We start from the raw sequence: 19,538 nt of genomic DNA on the forward strand, positions 1-19,538 counted from the left end.
ACAATATTATTGTACATTACCGTATATCTTCGCCTGTAAGTCGACCCGTTTATAAGTCGACCCATGAAAAACAACGTATAAATATTGAAGTATTTTTTATTTTCAGCACATGAGAACAATAATATACAATATCTGAACAAAAGAAAATTATTTTACAAACTTCGTTTTTTACGTTTTCTACGTTTTCTACATCGCAATAATATTCCAATCAAACTACATAACATCAAAACGAAATATTCCCTTAGTAGAGAGTGAAAGCTGTTTGTCTGTTACTGTATGGCACTGTACAGCATGGTTTTGTGCAAAGACAACAACTTTATTTATAAACACTGACAACAGATCACTACGATAAAACTGAAAGTACATGTATCATCGGTTAATCACGTTTTGCCGCCATATTAATACATGTAAGGAGGATAACTCTGGAAAGTACTCTGGTTTTTGTACCAAATGATATGTGTCCCTATTGCTCTAGTGAACTGCAGAGATCAGTCTATTTTAAGGGAATGCTCAGTAATATTCATGAAGTTAATCACCGACAAAACATTGTTTGAACAACCATTAATGCCAGTGACCAGATTTCAAAATAAACTCAGGCAACAGGTAGTTAGTATTGTTTACATTTTTGCTATTAGTGATGACTGTTATTTTAACTAAGTGGACTCTTGTCTTGGCATGTGAGTGAGATCGCACGTCTTTTCAAATAACCAAAACCGTTACAATGCCAAAAAAAATAGGTTATAAAAAATAAATGTGTCAAATTAACATATTTGAGTATAAATACAGGGCATACTTCAACAATAAAACTTGTAAAATAATCCCCAAAACGGTAATATTTTTGGGTGAAATTTTTTTACCCTCTTATAAGTCGAACCCTCAAATTCGACTTATAGGCAAAGATATACGGTATTTTGGCTTAATTCGCTTTCTATCAAGTTTTGTTTCCAAATTTATTTATCTATAAAAGAAAAAACACCTAGAGTTTTGTCCAGTTTATCCCAAGATAAAATTAATGTTTTGTCTTAGCAAGTTAAGTCAATTTCAAAAATGTAAGTCAAATTTCAGGTTTTATTGGGTGCCCCTATTTTTAAGTTATTCAAGTCTTACGTATTATTAATTTTTAATAAGATTCCCTTAATGGGACTAGGCATGCAAGGGAATCTTACAAACAATGAAAAGTCTAAATGCTACAAATGTTTAATATAATGTATTTATATTGAATAATTCTAAAATAAATGCCTTGTTTTGGCAGAATCACAAGTTAAATATCAAATGAGGTAACTGTATTGACATCATCTATCTTTTAAAACATGACCTGTAATTTTGGAAGCTTTTAGCAGGCAGATTTTTATTTCACTTATCAAGTCTTAAAAATTGACAACTTTTCATCGGCTACTGTTTTGAGCCCTGTTTTGCTTGATGGATGTTGCTGACAAATTTTCTTGTTTTTTTGTGTGTAACATTCAGGGTTTCGTAGCAGTCTTTATATTCCTTGAAAGTCTTTGAATTAAAAAAAATGTGTTTTAGGACTTTGAAAGTTTTTGAATTGTATTAAAAGTCTTTAAATTCTCACAAATCATAGCCAAAGCAATAATGATATCTTTTATAACTGCATGCACTTGATATTTTCAGTTACAAGGTTTAATTTGTCATGATGCATGTAAAAAAGCTCAACGTTTTGCAATGGACAGCAATGTAAATGAACTGATTTGGTATTTTTATTGCATTATACTGTCTTTGACCGCTGTGTAAAAGTCTTTGAAAATAACAGGTAAAAGTCTTCAAAAGTCTTAGAATTTGTTTGGTCTTTAAGGCTATGAACGCAGAAAATTGTAATTTTATTAATATGTTATTTTGCAGTGTAAGTAAGCAGGTTGTTGCATTAAAATTGTAATTTGATTAATATGTTATTTTGCAGTGTAAGTAAGCAGGTTGTTGCATTAAAATTGTAATTTGATTAATATGTTACTTTGCAGTGTAAGTAAGCAGGTTGTTTCATTAAAATTGTAATTTTATTAATATGTTATTTTGCAGTGTGAGTAAGCAGGTTGTTGCATTAAAAGAAATCCGATTACAAGAAGAAGAAGGAGCTCCTTTCACTGCCATTAGAGAAGGTGGGTGTGTCAGGGCTTGAAAATATTGTTTTTACCAGTCAGTGACTGGTGTTTTTTACAAATGCAGGTTGAAAAATGTATTTACACAATTTTATGGTAGTGGTAGTTTGTTAAATATGTAGTCCATAATTTCAGAAAGGAAAACAAAAGAAAACAATACTTATTTAAGATTGGTGATAAACAATTAGTTTTAATTCGTTTTGACTCCCATCACGTGACTTACATGCATGTGATTGTTACCAGGGCAATAGATGGCCTATAACTGGGTTTTTCATATATGTATAGGTAAGTGTAAAAAATTGTGGTGGAGGGGGTTGAGGTCTAGACTGTGGCAGAGTTTCTGCAGTGGGTTCAGGTCATGCTTTCCCAGAAAGTATATTTAGTAAAAGAAAATTTGCTTTGAGCCTGAATGCATCTAATCATCGTCGGACATGTGACGTGAAAAGTGATAACAGCTAGCAGCACATTTATTTTTATAATATATCTTATATTTCAACATCACTGTTGAAGGTCTGTGGCAAGTGAAAGTCGGACATTTGACGTGACCTGTGATAAGCTGTTTGTAGCATATTTAGTTTAGTCAATATTTATATGATATATCTTATATTTCAACATCACTGTTGAAGGTCTGTGGCAAGTGAAAGTCGGACATTTGACGTGACCTGTGATAAGCTGTTTGTAGCATGTTTAGTTTAGTCATTATTTGTATGATATATCCTATATTTCAGCATCACTGTTGAAGGGTCTGCGGCATGCGAACATCGTCACACTTCATGACATTATTCACACAAAGGATACGTTGACATTTGTCTTTGAATTTGTGGTTTGTATATTTCTTGAATTTGTGACACGTACATGAATTATGTCATTTCATACTTTTCTTTTTCCTTTGCAGTCAGATGTAGAATATATTAAAAAATATTGTAATATTTATTTCCATTTTTTCTTTTCATATACTTATATTTTGTTTACATTGATATTTAAAATATATTTGTAAAAGGTGGGTGCATTATTTCATTTCATACTTAAGTATTTATTCACAATCAAATACAAGGTACAGGTTACTGTTGATGTAATTAACCAGCTATTCTCTATGGATACAGTATGTTTGTAAAACATGCATTATTTCATTTTATTCATAGTGTATTTTGTTCACAATCAAATACAAAATACAGGTTACTGTTGATGTAATTAACCAGCTATTCTCTATGGATACAGTTTGTTTGTAAAACATGCATTATTTCATTTTATTCATAGTGTATTTTGTTCATAATCAAATGTAGGATACAGGTTACTGTTGATGTAATTAACCAGCTATTCTCTATGGATACAATATGTTTGTAAAACATGCATTATTTCATTTTATTCATAGTGTATTTTGTTCATAATCAAATACAAGGTACAGGTTACTGTTGCTGTAATTAACCAGCTATTCTCTATGGATACAATATGTTTGTAAAACATGCATTATTTCATTTTATTCATAGTGTATTTTGTTCATAATCAAATACAAGATACAGGTTACTGTTGATGTAATTAACCAGCTATTCTCTATGGATACAGTATGTTTGTAAAACGCATTATTTCATTTTATTTATAGTGTATTTTGTTCATAATCAAATGTAGGATACAGGTTACTCTTGATGTAATTAACCAGCTATTCTCTATGGATACAATATGTTTGTAAAACATGCATTATTTCATTTTATTCATAGTGTATTTTGTTCATAATCAAATGTAGGATACAGGTTATTGTTGATGTAATTCTCCAGCTATTCTCTATGGATACAGTATGTATTTCGCAACATACTCTTATACTTCACACCCTTGATAATAGCTGGTAATTAGTTTATTGTCCACTGTTATCAATATCAGGGCTTCTAGATTATGGTAGTCCCACTCCCATGGCTAGTGATATTCAGTGTTGGGCTAGTAAATAACTACTATCACCATGCCAGACAGAGCTTCTAGATTATGGTAGCCCCACTCCCATGGCTTGTGATATTCAGTGTTGGGCTAGTAAATAACTACTATCACCATGCCAGACAGAGCTTCTAGATTATGGTAGCCCCACTCCCATGGCTTGTGATATTCAGTGTTGGGCTAGTAAATAACTACTATCACCATGCCAGACAGGGCTTCTAGATTATGGTAGCCCCACTCCCATGGTTAGTGATATTCAGTGTTGGGCTAGTAAATAACTAATATTACCATGCCAGACAGAGCTTCTAGATTATGGTAGCCCCACTCCCATGGCTTGTGATATTCAGTGTTGGGCTAGTAAATAACTACTATCACCATGCCAGACAGGGCTTCTAGATTATGGTAGCCCCACTCCCATGGCTTGTGATATTCATGTTGGGCTAGTAAATAACTAATATTACCATGCCAGACAGGGCTTCTAGATTATGGTAGCCCCACTGTCATGGCTAGTGATATTCAATGTTGAGCTAGTAAATAACTTTTATTGCCATGCCCGATGGCTAGTGAAAAAAGTCAAATGTTGCAGTTTAGTCTATTTTGTAAATATGAATATCCTGACCCCACCCCAACCCCCAACGTTAGTGTTTTTAAGCTCTATCTCTCTGTTTATGTGACATATCTATTTTATTACTATTATTTAGTAAAATTGTATTAACGTAGTAAAGTAGGGCTAGTGAATTTTAATCGTGGCTAGTAATTTATATATAAAATCACTGATCCCATGGCTAGTGAATTTGATAAAAATTCTAGAAGCCCTGAATATGCTTCAAAATTAATAATACTATAACGTTTTTGTTTCTACAAATGTCTTTCTACTTTGTTTTGTTCCCTGCAGAACACAGACTTAAGTCAGTACTTGGAGCTACACCAGGGAGGAATAAACTATTATAATGTGAAGGTAAATGAGATAGGAAGAAAATCTCTTTCAAATATTGTTAAGATTACAGTAGAATCTCCTCGGGTCGAACTTGGAAGGGTCGAATACACCGTAATGCTCGAACCATGAATGACATCCCGAGTTACACTTGCACGTCGTTAACCGAATGGTTAGATCGAACTGCCCGATGGGTTGAAAACTTACATTTTGCTGACAACACTTACACGTTGACAACACTTGCACCTTGTTGACAACACTTGTACGTTGTTGACCGATCAAACTACCCGATGGGTTGAAGACTTTCTCGAGCACTGACAGGGTTCGACCCAACAGGATTCATCTGTAGTAGGGATGTGTGGTATTAACAGCAAAATATATACATTTCACAATACACTATACCTGATGCAGGGATTTAGATTGCACCAAAATCAATGTGGTTATCCCTCTGTTAGAGGGGGAAGGACGTAGCTCAGTGGTATAGCACTCTCCTGATGCGCAATCGATCTAAGATCGATCCCTGTCGGTGGGTCCATTGGGCTGTTTGTCGTTCAAGCCAGTGCTCAACAACTGGTGTAACAAAGGCTGTGGTATGTGCTATCCTGTCTGTGGGATAGTGCATATAAAAGATCCCTTGCTTTAATCGAAAAGAGTAGCTTATAAAGTGGCGACAGCGGGTTTCCTCTCTCAATATCTGTGTGGTCCTTAACCATATGTCCGACGCCATATAACCATTAAAAAAAAAAAAAGTGTCGTTAAATAAAACATTTCCTTCCTTCCTTCCCTCTGTCCAAAATAAGCATTCCCAAATTAATTGTAAATGTGTTGACCTTAAAATATTTCACCAAAACTACTAAAATGTTGAGCTTTAATTACATTAAAATAACTTGCAATGCATTTTTAAATACAGTACAGTACTCGTATAATGAACCAGAAGGGACCATGATAATTAGTTCGTTATAGCAGTTGTCTGTTGTACACATTTGCATAAGTTGGTTATTAATGTACATGTATAGGGACACAAAGCGGGACTTTACTATCAATTCGTTCTATGCAGTAGTTCGTTCTAAGCATGTTCGTGTACCTGCAAACATTCAGCGGCTGGTAATAGCGTTAAGGAGTAGTATACAAAGTTGAGGTTCTGGACCAAAATGGGGATTTGTGAAAAGCGTGAATGATGTTAGTTGAGCCAGAACCCCCCCCCCCCCCCCCCCCCCCCCCCCCCCCCCACGATATACTGATTTATGGTGCCAAAAAAGAACCTTACAGTGCTCAGACCAGACAAAAACACCCACACATGATCATAATATTAATATCCATAAATGTCCAATGTCAGTAGGAAATAGTCAGTCACATGTTTGGTTTGACAGGTTCATAGTCGTAAAAAAAAGAAGAGAAAAAGGAAGGGACCAACATTACTGAATAACATTTAGTATCAGGATGCAAATGTATCAGAATTCTGTGCTCCAACAAATCTCAGATTTTGTGTCCGAAACTTATAGTCCTTTTTAGCCTTCATCTTAGAGGGGGGGAGGTTTGTAAATAATTTCAGTTTGGTTTCACATAAGAAGAAAAGTAAAAGTGTTTTGGAACTAACAAAAATGTACCATTTTTGTGTGCAATTGAAAAAAACATTGATTAAAAAATAAATAAAACTGTAATACATACCATAGTAAGAAAACAATGTTTTTTTCAGCGTTGTGGTCGCCATTTTGTCTTTATGGACTGGTGATATTTTTAACCGTTAAAGACTGAATGACTACATGTATATGGTAGCCAGACAGACAGACAGACAGACTGTTTATTCAATATTTATGCCATGGGCCCATAGTACCATCAGAAGGCTGTTTTACCTTCATAATCACTGTATGTTACATGTTAGATACCTAACTGCCGCTGATTGAACAATATGCTGGGGCGTTTTCTCACTCTGTGTTCTGGAGGTGTTGATCACATGTTAATCTTGTAAAATGAAGTGGGTTTTTTGTTGTTATTTTTTGTAGATTTTTACCTTTCAACTTCTTCGTGGTCTGTCTTGTTGTCATCACAAAAGAATATTACACAGGTGAGGCTATGGTGGTTTACAGTTTTAGAAAATTACATGTACCATCCTTAGGTTGTTTCCCCATTGACAAAAGTGTGCAATAAATCAGTATCACCGCACACTGTTTTAAATGCCACTTCTCACCTAGCCAACACAGTTATCACAATGAGATTGTATTGGGTGTTATTTTTTGCAGAGACTTGAAGCCACAGAGCTTGTTAATCAGTAAGATTAGTGAATGGTTGTTTTCCCATTGATAAAAGCGTGCAATAAATCTGTATCACCGCACACTGTTTTAAATGCCACTTCTCACCTAGCCAACACAGTTATCACAATGAGATTGTATTGGGTTTTATTTTTTGCAGAGACTTGAAGCCACAGAACTTGCTAATCAGTGAGATTGGTGAATTAAAACTGGCAGACTTTGGTAAGTCTAAACATGTAGAAGTATGATCTGTAACAACCCTTATTGGTACAATGATTAATCAACAGTCTTATGTCTGGCCTGGTGCTTATAAAACGTTTTTAGAGCCTAGACTTGAGACTCTAATAGAGTCTGAGACAGTAATGTCATGACAACGCCATACAAATTGTATGCATGTGACGTCATTAGAGACTGAGTCTGGACTAAAAGTTATTATTAATAAATTAACAGAAGAAAAATGTGTTGTGCAAAAATGGACTTGACTGAGCAATGCTCAAATGAAATGATCATTCTCATAAGTTTCAGTCAAAGGTTTCTTTTTCGAGATTTCAAAAGGGGAGGTGTAAAGTCACGGTAATATCTTCAGAACAGCCTGAAATGGGTGGTCATCTAGACATTGTATCAAACAGAATATGTTGTTGCAAAAACCCGGTATTTGTGCTGTTACTTAATGTCATACTTGGATGGCCTCATTCTCGTGGATTTTCTGAGAGAGATGAATACAAGCACACATTCTCCAATATATTTTCCAAATTAATTTTCTTTTCAACTCGACCTGACTGATTTCTTTTCAACTTGACCTGACAGAAGGAGAAAGAAGACAGCTTCAATCATGTGACCGGAACAGGAAGTACAGGACTAATTGAAAGATTTTAAGCCATCCCATTGGCTGTTGGAATGTTCTGACCAGTCTGCTATTAGTTGTCATGAAAAAAGAAAGGAAAAAACAATCCAAGTTTTCCACATTTTATTCAGTGGAAAAAACTTCCCCTGACGTACATGTAAGGCAATACATATCGTGGCTGTTGAGTTCAAGCCATGTATAGATCTCTACATTGAAGGAATAATTTTTTGTTTGATAATTTTGTGTTTATTTGTTGTAAAAGTTACTGGTTTAAAATCGCTCTAGACAGGCTCAAAATTGCCTTAGGTGACAACTTCTTAAAGAGTTCAAACCCCGCCTATATTTTGTGGGTTTTTTCTCAATGACTATTATGTACAGAATAACTAGTTAATGATGTCAGATATTTGCTTTATCCTGTGAAAGTAAGAATTGGAAATTTCGCGAGGCTTTTCCGAGCGTAAGAATAGGAAATTCTGTGAGGCTTTCCCGAGTGGAATTTCTCATTCAGCCTGAACAGGATAAAGCAGATATCTGACATCATTAACTAGTTAATATCTTTATCCTGCAAACCATAATAATTAAGGGGAAAAGCTATCATTTCTGTTATTTCAGCCACATTGTACAATGACATGGAGGTCAAGTGAGCGATTTTGTAATGTGTGATGTTGGATGAGTGACGTCCAAAGTCATATCCTGCTAGTAGAAAGATATGACTTTGCTTAATCCGTCATCATATTCTGTCAATAGAAATGATGGTTGCAGGATAAATATATTTTAATGTTTCGTCTTTAGGTTTGGCTCGTGCGAAGTCGATCCCAAGTCGGACGTACTCCCACGAAGTTGTGACACTCTGGTACAGACCTCCGGACGTACTACTCGGCTCAACAGACTATTCCACCTCCCTAGATATATGGTGAGTTATCTCTCAATACCTGTGTGGTCCTTAACCATATGTCTGAGGCCATATAACCGTAAATAAAATGTGTTGAGAGCGTCCTTAAATAAAACATTTCCTTCCTTCCTTTCCCTGATCAGGCTTATCCGAGGCACACTTGTGGTTAAGCCATCGGACTACAGGCTGGTAGGTACAGGATTCACAGCCCGGTACTGGCTCCCACCCAGAGCGAGGTTTAACGACTCAATGGATAGGTGTAAGGCCACTACACCCTCTTCTCTTTCATTAACCACTAACCAACTAACAACTAACCTTCTGACCTGGACAGACAGCTCAGATAGCTGAGGTGTGTGTTCAGGACAGCGTGCTTGAACCATAATTGGATATAAGCCCGAAAATGAGTTGAAATGAAATGAAATGTTTTGATTTGTCAATCAAGTAGCTTTCTGTGCTCAAACATATTGATGATGTTTCATGCAGTATCTTTTCTTGTGTTTAATTTCTTGAAGGCATTCCAACAGTAGGGGCGGAATGTATCCCAGTGGTACAGTGCTCACTCGATGCGTGGTCGGTCTAGGATCGATCCCCGTCGGTGGGCCCATTGGGCTATTTCTCGTTCCAGCCAGTGCACCACGACTGGCATGTCAAAGGCTGTGGTATCAGGGTTTCTAGAATTTTTATAAAATCAGCTAGCCATGGGATCAGTGATTTTTAAAAATTCACTAGCCATGATTAAAAATTCACTAGCCCTACTTTAAGTTAATACAATTTTCCTAAATAATAGTAATAATCAGATACGTCACCTAAAGAGGGAGATAGAGCTTAAAACACTAACATTGGGGGTTTGGGGTGAGGGCAGGATATTCATATTTACAAAAGAGACTTGACTGCAACATTTGACCAACACAAATTCACTAGCCATCGGGCATGGCAATAGTAGTTATTTACTAGCCCAACATTGAATATCACTAGCCATGGGTGTGGGGCTGTCATAATCTAGAAGCCCTGGGTATGTACTACCCTGTCTGTGGGATGGTGCATATAAAAGATCCCTTGCTGCTAATTGAAAAGAGTAGCCCATGAAGTGGCGACAGCGGGTTTCCTCCCTCAGTATCTGTGTGGTCCTTAACCATATGTTCGACGTCATATAGTCGTAAATAAAATGTGTTGAGTGCGTCCGTAAATAAAACATTTCTTTCTTTCGCATTCCATCAGTTATCTTTCCTTGTTTTACTTTCTTGAAGTCGTAATAACGACTGTAGAGTTCGAAGATCTGTATTTTTTTTAAAACATTTCTAGGGGAGTTGCCATAACGATAGAGTATTAAGATCTCTGTTTCTGTTTTAAAGGGCAGTTGTCATAGTAATAGAGTACTTAGATCTGTGGGTTTTTTTTCCCAGGGGAGTTGCCATAACGACAGCGTATTAAGATGTGTGTTTGTTTATTCTCTGCAGGGGAGTTGGTTGTATATTCACCGAGATGATCTCTGGACTTGCGGCCTTCCCAGGCATGAAAGATGCCTATGATCAACTAGACAAAATATTTAAGGTTCGCATTTTCACAATGTCTATCATGTTAATGTATTAAAGTGGGCCTTCCCAGGCATGAAGAATGCCTACGATCAACTAAACAAAATATTTAAGGTTCGCATTGTCACAATGTCTGTCATGTTAATGTATTAAAGGGGCATTTGATGGATGCCTACGATCAACTAGACAAAATATTTAAAGTTTGCATTTTCACAATGTCTATCATGTTAATGTATTAATGGGGCCTTCCCAGGCATGAGCGATGCCTACGATCAACTAGACAAAATATTTAAGGTTCGCATTTTCACAAAGTCTGTCGTGTTAATGTATTAAAGGGGCGTTGCCAGGCATGAAGGGTGCCTACGATCAACTAAACAAAATATTTAAGGTTCGCAGTTTTATCACGTCTATCATGTTAATGTATTAATCTTTAGACTACTGTATTAATTTTTGTCAAAAACCAAGTTGAGTGGGTAGAAGTTTATAATTTTTACTCACATATATTCATTTAAATGTTTTATAAATGCATAAAATAAAGTCCATATTTAAATAGGTATTATTTTCGTGGATTTTTCTAATTTTTATGATATGTTAGATCAGTTAATGTGGATTAAAATTAGTATCTTTTTTTTAGAAAAAGTTGCGTTTACTTACGGGTATTTGTGGCCAGCTGTCCAGTATTTGTATCCATTATTCCCAATAACAGTGGTTTTCTGACCAGACTTTTTATTTAATGAACTACGATTCAAATCCCAATATTTGGTGATTTTCGTTGTTGGTAAAATGATCAAATTTATTATCAAATTAGCTGTCACAATCAGCCATAGATTCCTGAAAATTACCGCAGCATGCTGCCATTGTTGTCAAGTGAAAATACTTGCTGAAAACCAAAAACCAAACACAAAAACCTAAAGATACAGGAAAATGAGTTGTCTTCCGTTTCTGTTATATAATTGCTTCCGGTGAGTGTCGTGTGCAAAATGGCGGGAAATATGAATTGGGGAATGCACTGTATACAGTTTGACTTTCATGATGATTTACCCTTTTGTGACGGAGTTATTGCCCTTGAACTTAAGTGATATAAACATTAGTTTTTTGGACTTGTTTTTTTCAGAAGGCCTTGAGATATTGAGCTGAAATTTGTGTATAGTTTTATCATGTACTGTTACAGATCAAGTTTGACTTTCATGGCAATTTACCCATTTTTGACAGAGTTGTAGCCCTCGAAATTAGGAGATAAGAAAAATTGTTGGGGCCCGGTGGGGGACATGTTTTGCTTTATCAGTACTTTCAGAAAGCTGGTTCTGTTGTGATTTCAGGTACTTGGTACTCCTACCGAACGTACGTGGGAGGGTGTGTCCAGACTTCCACATTACAATCAAAGTAAGTATTGACACTTACAGATTGAAAGAAAGGAATATTCTGCTTGTTGACACCTCAGCACATTGTTTTTTTCTGATATCTGTTATACATTTGGCATAGGGGTGTCATGATACACCGATGAATCGATGTATCGTGATACTGCGGCTGATGATACAATACACGATACCCTTGTTTGTTTGTTGATTCATATTTTGACTATGTATTGATTCCTGTTTTAATTTCGTATCAAGTTACCAACACCAATTCATTCATTCTGATATTATGGGCGAACCGTAGCCCAGTGGTAAAGCGCTCGCTCGATGCGAGGTCTGTTTGGGATCGATCTCTGTCATTGGGGCCCATTGGGCTATTTCTCGCTCCAGCCAGTGCATCACGACTGGTATATCAAAGGCCGTGGTATGTGCTCTCCTGTCTATGAGGTGGTGCATATAAAAGATCCCTTGCTGCTAATTGAAAAGAGTAGCCTATGAAGTGGCAACAACAGCTTTCCTTTCTCAATATCTGTGTGGTCCATAACCATAAGACTGACGCCATATAACCGTGAATAACATGTGTTGAGTGTGTTGTTAAAAACAAAAAACAATTCCTTCCTTTTTTGATAGCTGTTATGCATTGTATAGAATGTCACGATGCATCGATGCATCACGATACTACTGTTGACGATACAATAAACGATACCCTTGTTTGTGTATGGATTCATATTTTGATTACAGTGTATGTATTGAGTACTATTTTAATTTCGTATCGATTTACCAACACCAATTTGCACTGATATTATGTACTTATTGAAAGTTATTTCCTTCAAGGAAAAACAGTGAAGTAGGCAGATAACATATGCCTGCTTAAGTCAGTATGTCTATAATGTGGTATGTCCACATTTAACTGATTAATTTGTGTTTTACTTTTATCGTTTAAAAATAATTTCACCTAAATGTCTGATTCTTGTTTAGTGGAAAAACACTGTAAATCAAGTATCATGATGCTTATCTTATAGCGTGTTATGTATCGTGGTGCGTATCGTATCATGGGTTATGTATCATGATGCGTATTGTATCGCGTGTTATATATCGTGATGTGTATCGTATCATGGGTTATGTATCATGATGCGTATTGTATCGCGTGTTATATATCGTGATGTGTATCGTATCATGGGTTATGTATCATGATGCGTATTGTATCGCGTGTTATATATCGTGATGTGTATCGTATCATGGGTTATGTATCATGATGCGTATTGTATCGCGTGTTATATATCGTGATGTGTATCGTATCATGGGTTATGTATCGTGATGCGTATTGTATCGCGTGTTATGTATCGTGATGTGTATCGTATCGCGGGTTATGTATCGTGATGTGTATCGTATCGCGGGTTATGTATTGTGATGCATATCTTATAGCGGGTTATGTATCGTGATGTGTATCTTATAGCTGGTTATATATTGTATCGCAGGTTATGTATCGTGATGCATATCGTATCGTGGGTTATGTATCGTGATGTGTATCGTATCGCGGGTTATGTATCGTGATGCGTATCGTATCGCGGGTTATATATCGTGATGCGTATCTTATAGCTGGTTATGTATCGTGATGCGTATCATATCGCGAGTTATGTATCGTGATGTGTATTGTATAGCGGGTTATATATCGTGATGCGTATCTTATAGCTGGTTATGTATCGTGATGCGTATCTTATAGCTGGTTATGTATTGTGATGCGTATCGTATCGTGGGTTATGTATCGTGATGCTTATCGTATCATGGGTTATGTATTGTGATGCGTATCTTATAGCTGGTTATGTATTGTGATGCGTATTGTATAGCGGGTTATGTATTGTGATGCGTATCGTATCGCAGGTTATGTATCGTGATGCGTATTGTATCGCGGGTTATGTATCGTGATGCGTATCGTATCGCGGGTTATGTATCGTGATGTGTATCGTATCGCGGGTTATGTATCGTGATGCGTATCGTATCATGAGTTATGTATCATGATGCATATCTTATAGCTGGTTATGTATCATGATGCGTATCATATCGCGGGTGATGTATCATGATGCGTATTGTATCGCGGGTTATGTATCGTGATGCGTATCTTATAGCTGGTTATGTATCGTGATGCGTATCTTATGGTGGGTTATGTATTGTGTATATTGTATTGCAGACTGTATTGTGATGCGTATCATATCATGAGGTAGGTGTATCGTGACACCCCTAATTAAGAACACATAGTAGGGTTTAAGCTGGGTGCTACAAATTAATAGCAGTTTGGTGAATTTGATTAGAAAACCTGTAGCCAAATTCAAATAACATTTAGTTAAAAATACATACACATACAAATGACAAGGTTTTCAAATTAGCTTTTTGGTGAATTGGTGAGAGTAATATTTGCCAAATTCAGCTTTAAACTGCATTTGACGATTTGGCGAACGACAGCTTGAAAAAACTAAATGATCAATAATAGAGGACTATGGGTAAACCTTTTTTAGCAAATATTTCTGAGTAAATACATTCAATCCTGATCTAGCAGCCACCTGTATTAAGCAGCCACCTCTTTTAAAAGACCACTTCATGATATTCACTTTGATCACTGCTTAATACAGGTTTGACTGTATGTGATTAATTATTTTTGCAAAACAAATATTTTGGCAGTATTTCTTTCAATTTTCAGTTCTATTTCAGTGTACAGTTGGGGAAAAAAGGTTGAATAATGCAAATCTGTTGTGTTTATATTATTTCATTTTAGAAAAGTTTGGCATGTACTCTAGTCAGCCACTGTCCATCTGTATCCAGAAGTTGTCGTTGATACCTCAAGCCCCAGACCTGGCGTCCAAACTACTACAGGTTTGTGTTACTATTACTTACTAATACCACACACCCTGAACCTGGCGTCCAAACTACTACAGGTTTGTGTTACTATTACTTACTAATACCACACACCCTGAACCTGGCGTCCAAACTACTACAGGTTTGTGTTACTATTACTTACTAATACCTCACACCCTGAACCTGGCGTCCAAACTACTACAGGTTTGTGTTACTATTACTTACTAATACCTCACACCCTGAACCTGGCATCAAAACTACTACAGGTTTGTGTTACTATTACTTACTAATACCACACACCCTGAACCTGGCGTCCAAACTACTACAGGTTTGTGTTACTATTACTTACTAATTCCTCACACCCTGAACCTGGCATCAAAAACTACTACAGGTTTGTGTTACTATTACTAACTAATACCTCACACCATGAACCTGGCATCCAAACTACTACAGGTTTGTGTTACTATTACTTACTAATACCTCACACCCTGAACCTGGCGTCCAAACTATTACAGGTTTGTGTTACTATTACTTACTAATACCTCACACCATGAACCTGGCGTCCAAACTATTACAGGTTTGTGTTACTATTACTTACTAATAGTAATACCACACACCCTGAACCTGGCGTCCAAACTACTATAGGTTTGTGTTACTATTACTTAATAATACCTCACACCCTGAACCTGGCGTCCAAACTATTACAGGTTTGTGTTACTATTACTAACTAATACCTCACACCATGAACCTGGCGTCCAAACTACTACAGGTTTGTGTTACTATTACTTACTAATTCCTCACACCCTGAACCTGGCATCAAAAACTACTACAGGTTTGTGTTACTATTACTAACTAATACCTCACACCATGAACCTGGCATCCAAACTACTACAGGTTTGTGTTACTATTACTTACTAATAGTAATACCACACACCCTGAACCTGGCGTCCAAACTACTACAGGTTTGTGTTACTATTACTTACTAATACCTCACACCATGAACCTGGCGTCCAAACTACTACAGGTTTATGTTACTATTACTAACTAATAGCTCACACCCTGAACCTAATTTCCAAACTACTACAGGTTTGTGTTACTATTACTTACTAATACCTCACACCATGAACCTGGCATCCAAACTACTACAGGTTTGTGTTACTATTACTAACTAATAGCTCACACCCTGAACCTAATTTCCAAACTATTACAGGTCTACAGGTTTGTGTCACTATTACTAACTAATACAGGGAATATTTTGTCCAGTTTCGCGTTGTGATTTACTAGGCAAAGTTCAGAGATCACTACACAATTCTAAAATGTTAATTGGTTGTTGCTACACCAACAGTCGATAATCAAATATTTAAAAACAAAAATATTCCAGGGCACAATATTTGACGAGAACCATTGTTCTGTTCGCATGTGGGTTACGCAGCTTTAAAATCACAAGAACCGCCAATCGGTTATATGGTGAACAATTACATTCTAACATTAAAAGTACCATGCATCAGTAATAAAATCAGTTTATTTTTATATAAAATTCAACCATCAATGTAGCATGGAACCGTAGTTCAACTGTTTTAGGATTAGGTAGGCCTAACTCATCGGTTACGAGAACTATATTCATGTAACCTGAAAAATCAGTTACCTATAGTCCATCCCATCATTCTATAAAAATGTTTTTTGTAAATAATTTCAGTTTGGTTTGACGTAAGAAGAAAAGTAAAAGTGTTTTGGAAATAACAAAAAATACTACCTTTATGTGCAATTTACAAATCAGTCGGCTCAGAAATAAATAACTTGTAGTAAATTTGATAGTATGAAAAAAGACATTCCCTGTGGGACGGACTATCAGTAAAACTCATGTGAACGGGGCGTGACGTAGCTCACTGGTAAAGCGTTCGCTTGATGCGCGGTTGGTCTAGTATCGATCCCCGTCGGTGGACCCATTGGTCTATTTTTCGTTCCAGCCAGTGCTCCACAACTGGTGTAACAAAGGCCGTGGTATGTACTATCCTGTCTGTGGTATGGTGCATATAAAAGATGTCTTCCCTTGCTGCTAATCAAAGATATATGCGTGGTCCTTAACCATATATCCGACGCCATATAACCGTAAATAAAATGTGTTGAGTGCATCGTTAAATAAAACATTTCCTTCCTTCCTTCCTTTGTTTCTTGTTCCAGCCAGTGCACCACGACTGGTATATCAAAGGCCATGATATGTGCTGTCCTGTCTGTGGGATGGTGCATACAAACGATCCCTTGCTACTAATGGACAAATGTCAAAATTACCAAATGTTTGACATCCAATAGCCGATAATTAATATATCAGTGTGCTCTAGTGGTGTTAAACAAAACAAACTTTACTTTTACTTTGTTCTTGGCAGGCCATATATATTTTTTTTGGTCTGCTATTTAAAAAAAGGTCATATTTCAAGCCCTGGTGGTTTTATGCTGTAAGTAATTACCAAATTTAAAAAAACAACTATGGTTGACATTTTCATTGTGTCATGTACTGTACATTGTATTGTCTTAATTATATGAGAATCCATCACCTACAACTGATGTGTTAAACTGGTCATTATTACAAACTTTAAAAAACCAACCATGGCTTTCCAATTGACATTTTGTGTTTTCATTACATAAAAATCCATCATCTGTGTTAAAAAAAAAAACAAAAGGGGCAGTATGTAGGCCAGTGGTATAGCACTAGCCTGATGTGTGGTTGGTATGGGGTCGATCCCAATGGGCGTCTTAGCTCAGAACAGGGGAGATAATAAAACAGGTGGCGCGTCACTCGTCAGGGTCCAACAAACTCGGACAATAGCTGTATTTTTTCATTGCTTTGTCATTCTTTGTTATACCACGATCATAACGGACCAAAACCGTATCGGCTCTCTACATGACGTTCCTATACAGCACGGTTCTGCACAGGACGGTCTATAGTATACGCTGCAGTGAACGGTTACCAGTTGACATTTTTTTACATGTGTACTGAGATATGGGGAGGGGGAGAGGGGGCAGAATTCAGTAATAATAAAGAAAATATATATATATTGTGGATAATAGTATTAAAAAATATATATAGTGATGACGGCTCTGTACAGGACGTTCCTACACAGGGCGGTCTAGTATTTTATATACTTAGATATTGGGAAAACACAACAGTAAAGGGAATAAATATATAGTTTGTATATAAAGAAAATATATGTATATTTTGGATAATACTCGAATTTGTTTATATATATATATATTTATATACAGTAGAATCTCATTGGCTTGAACACTGTCGGTGCATCAAAGTCTGTTCGACCCATCGGGTAGTTCGAACCATGAATTCGGCCGTTGTCGGGTGCTTCTGTAACACAAAAACCAATTGGAAAACCTCGCATATTTCCGTAAAACTGGCTTGGGCGAGATGGTCCGATTGACTCATGAGTAACGAAGTCGCCTTCAAATGTCGGATGAGATACATATTTGTAACTATTATTTATCACCGTTGAATAAACAAATAACAAACACACTGGTAGTCTGTATTTATAAATATTTATTAATTTAAAAAATCGTTCTTTATTATGCTGTTGTAGAATCTTTTGCGACATATTGACAACGTTGAGAAAAGAATGAAAGTGCATGAAGCACAGGCGGAGGCCCTTTACCTTTTATTGTTGTAATCACTACATTACATTGATCTCTTCTGTATTTCAAGTTAAAAACAAAATATGCCGACGCTCATGCGTAGAGTAGCGATTAAAATGATTAAAGTAAACCGGCGAGGCCGAACTAGGCTCACCAATTGATTGGTGTTTCATGCAAGGTTCATTCAGCTCACGATTATCGTAGTACTATTATCTGTACTAGAAAGATAATTACCGATAGGTGCTAAATAAACAAAATGAGAAGCCGGCATATGATCTAGGATTAATTTGTCCACTTCCGAATTTATATTAACTTACTTTGTGACTGACGTGAAAGGGTCAATGAGAAATTTGTAAATAAATATAAATTATTTTTTGTATTTCTTCGGATATACTTAGTCGTTCGAGCTATATATGTTTAATTTTACAGTTCGGACAAATAAACTGGTTCGAGAGAAACCTTCTGTTCGACCCTAGGGTTATTTGACCAATCAGCACCAAAATAAAAGGGTTTAATAGAGAAAAAATCGGGACATTGTTCTTGGTTTCGAGAATACCGGTAGGTTCGACCGTTGGGTGTTCGAGCCAATGAGATTCTACTGTATATATATATATATAACGTGTGCGCGTGTGAGTATTAAAAAAATATATAGTGATGACGGCTCTGTACAGGACGTTCCTACACTGCACGGTTCTGCACAGGACGTCTATAGTATACGCTGCAGTTACCAGTTGACGTTTGTCTACACGTGTACTAAGATATGAGGGGGGAAATCAGTAATAATAAAGAAAATATATGTATATGCATATGTATCGTCAACGTCCCTAACTGCGTTATGCTTCAAATTCCGTTCACTTTGTTTTCTCGTGCACGGTTCGTGCAATCAACATCCGATTTGTTGTCATCGGCATGTCGTTCATTTATGAGGTTTTTCTTCACAGTTCAGGAACATTTTTATAAACAATAAAGTTGAGAAAAGTAAGTATCTAAATACAAAACTTTACAAACCCCTAAAACCATTAATTTTACTAAGTAGTTTTTGTTTATTCCTTAAAATTACCGATATCGGATCCACATGACTCGTAGAAATTGACTTAAAATGGAGAAAGACGAATTAACTTTTGGTGCGTGTCACTTGACCTCACACATGCCAGATCAACAAGGCCAAATTTTTTAATTTCTATGATTTTTAGGATCCCCGTTGTTAGA

At 36.4% G+C, this 19,538-nt stretch overlaps 1 protein-coding gene across 1 annotated transcript in view; it reads left to right on the forward strand.

Annotated features, from left to right (window-relative positions):
* LOC121387686 (cyclin-dependent kinase 14-like) overlaps positions 1-19,538 on the forward strand; it is a 40,458-nt gene that overhangs the window by 9,709 nt on the left and 11,211 nt on the right. Inside the window, exons 7-15 of the mRNA XM_041518875.1 lie at positions 2,035-2,114; positions 2,843-2,937; positions 4,933-4,995; positions 6,975-7,036; positions 7,381-7,442; positions 8,857-8,977; positions 10,414-10,507; positions 11,808-11,871; positions 14,614-14,711. Of these exons, the coding sequence (XP_041374809.1) occupies positions 2,035-2,114; positions 2,843-2,937; positions 4,933-4,995; positions 6,975-7,036; positions 7,381-7,442; positions 8,857-8,977; positions 10,414-10,507; positions 11,808-11,871; positions 14,614-14,711 (739 nt within the window). The remainder of the gene's footprint in view (positions 1-2,034; positions 2,115-2,842; positions 2,938-4,932; positions 4,996-6,974; positions 7,037-7,380; positions 7,443-8,856; positions 8,978-10,413; positions 10,508-11,807; positions 11,872-14,613; positions 14,712-19,538) is intronic.

The sequence above is a fragment of the Gigantopelta aegis genome, chromosome 13 (genome assembly GCF_016097555.1).
Source record: "Gigantopelta aegis isolate Gae_Host chromosome 13, Gae_host_genome, whole genome shotgun sequence".
Lineage (NCBI taxonomy): Eukaryota > Metazoa > Mollusca > Gastropoda > Neomphalida > Peltospiridae > Gigantopelta > Gigantopelta aegis.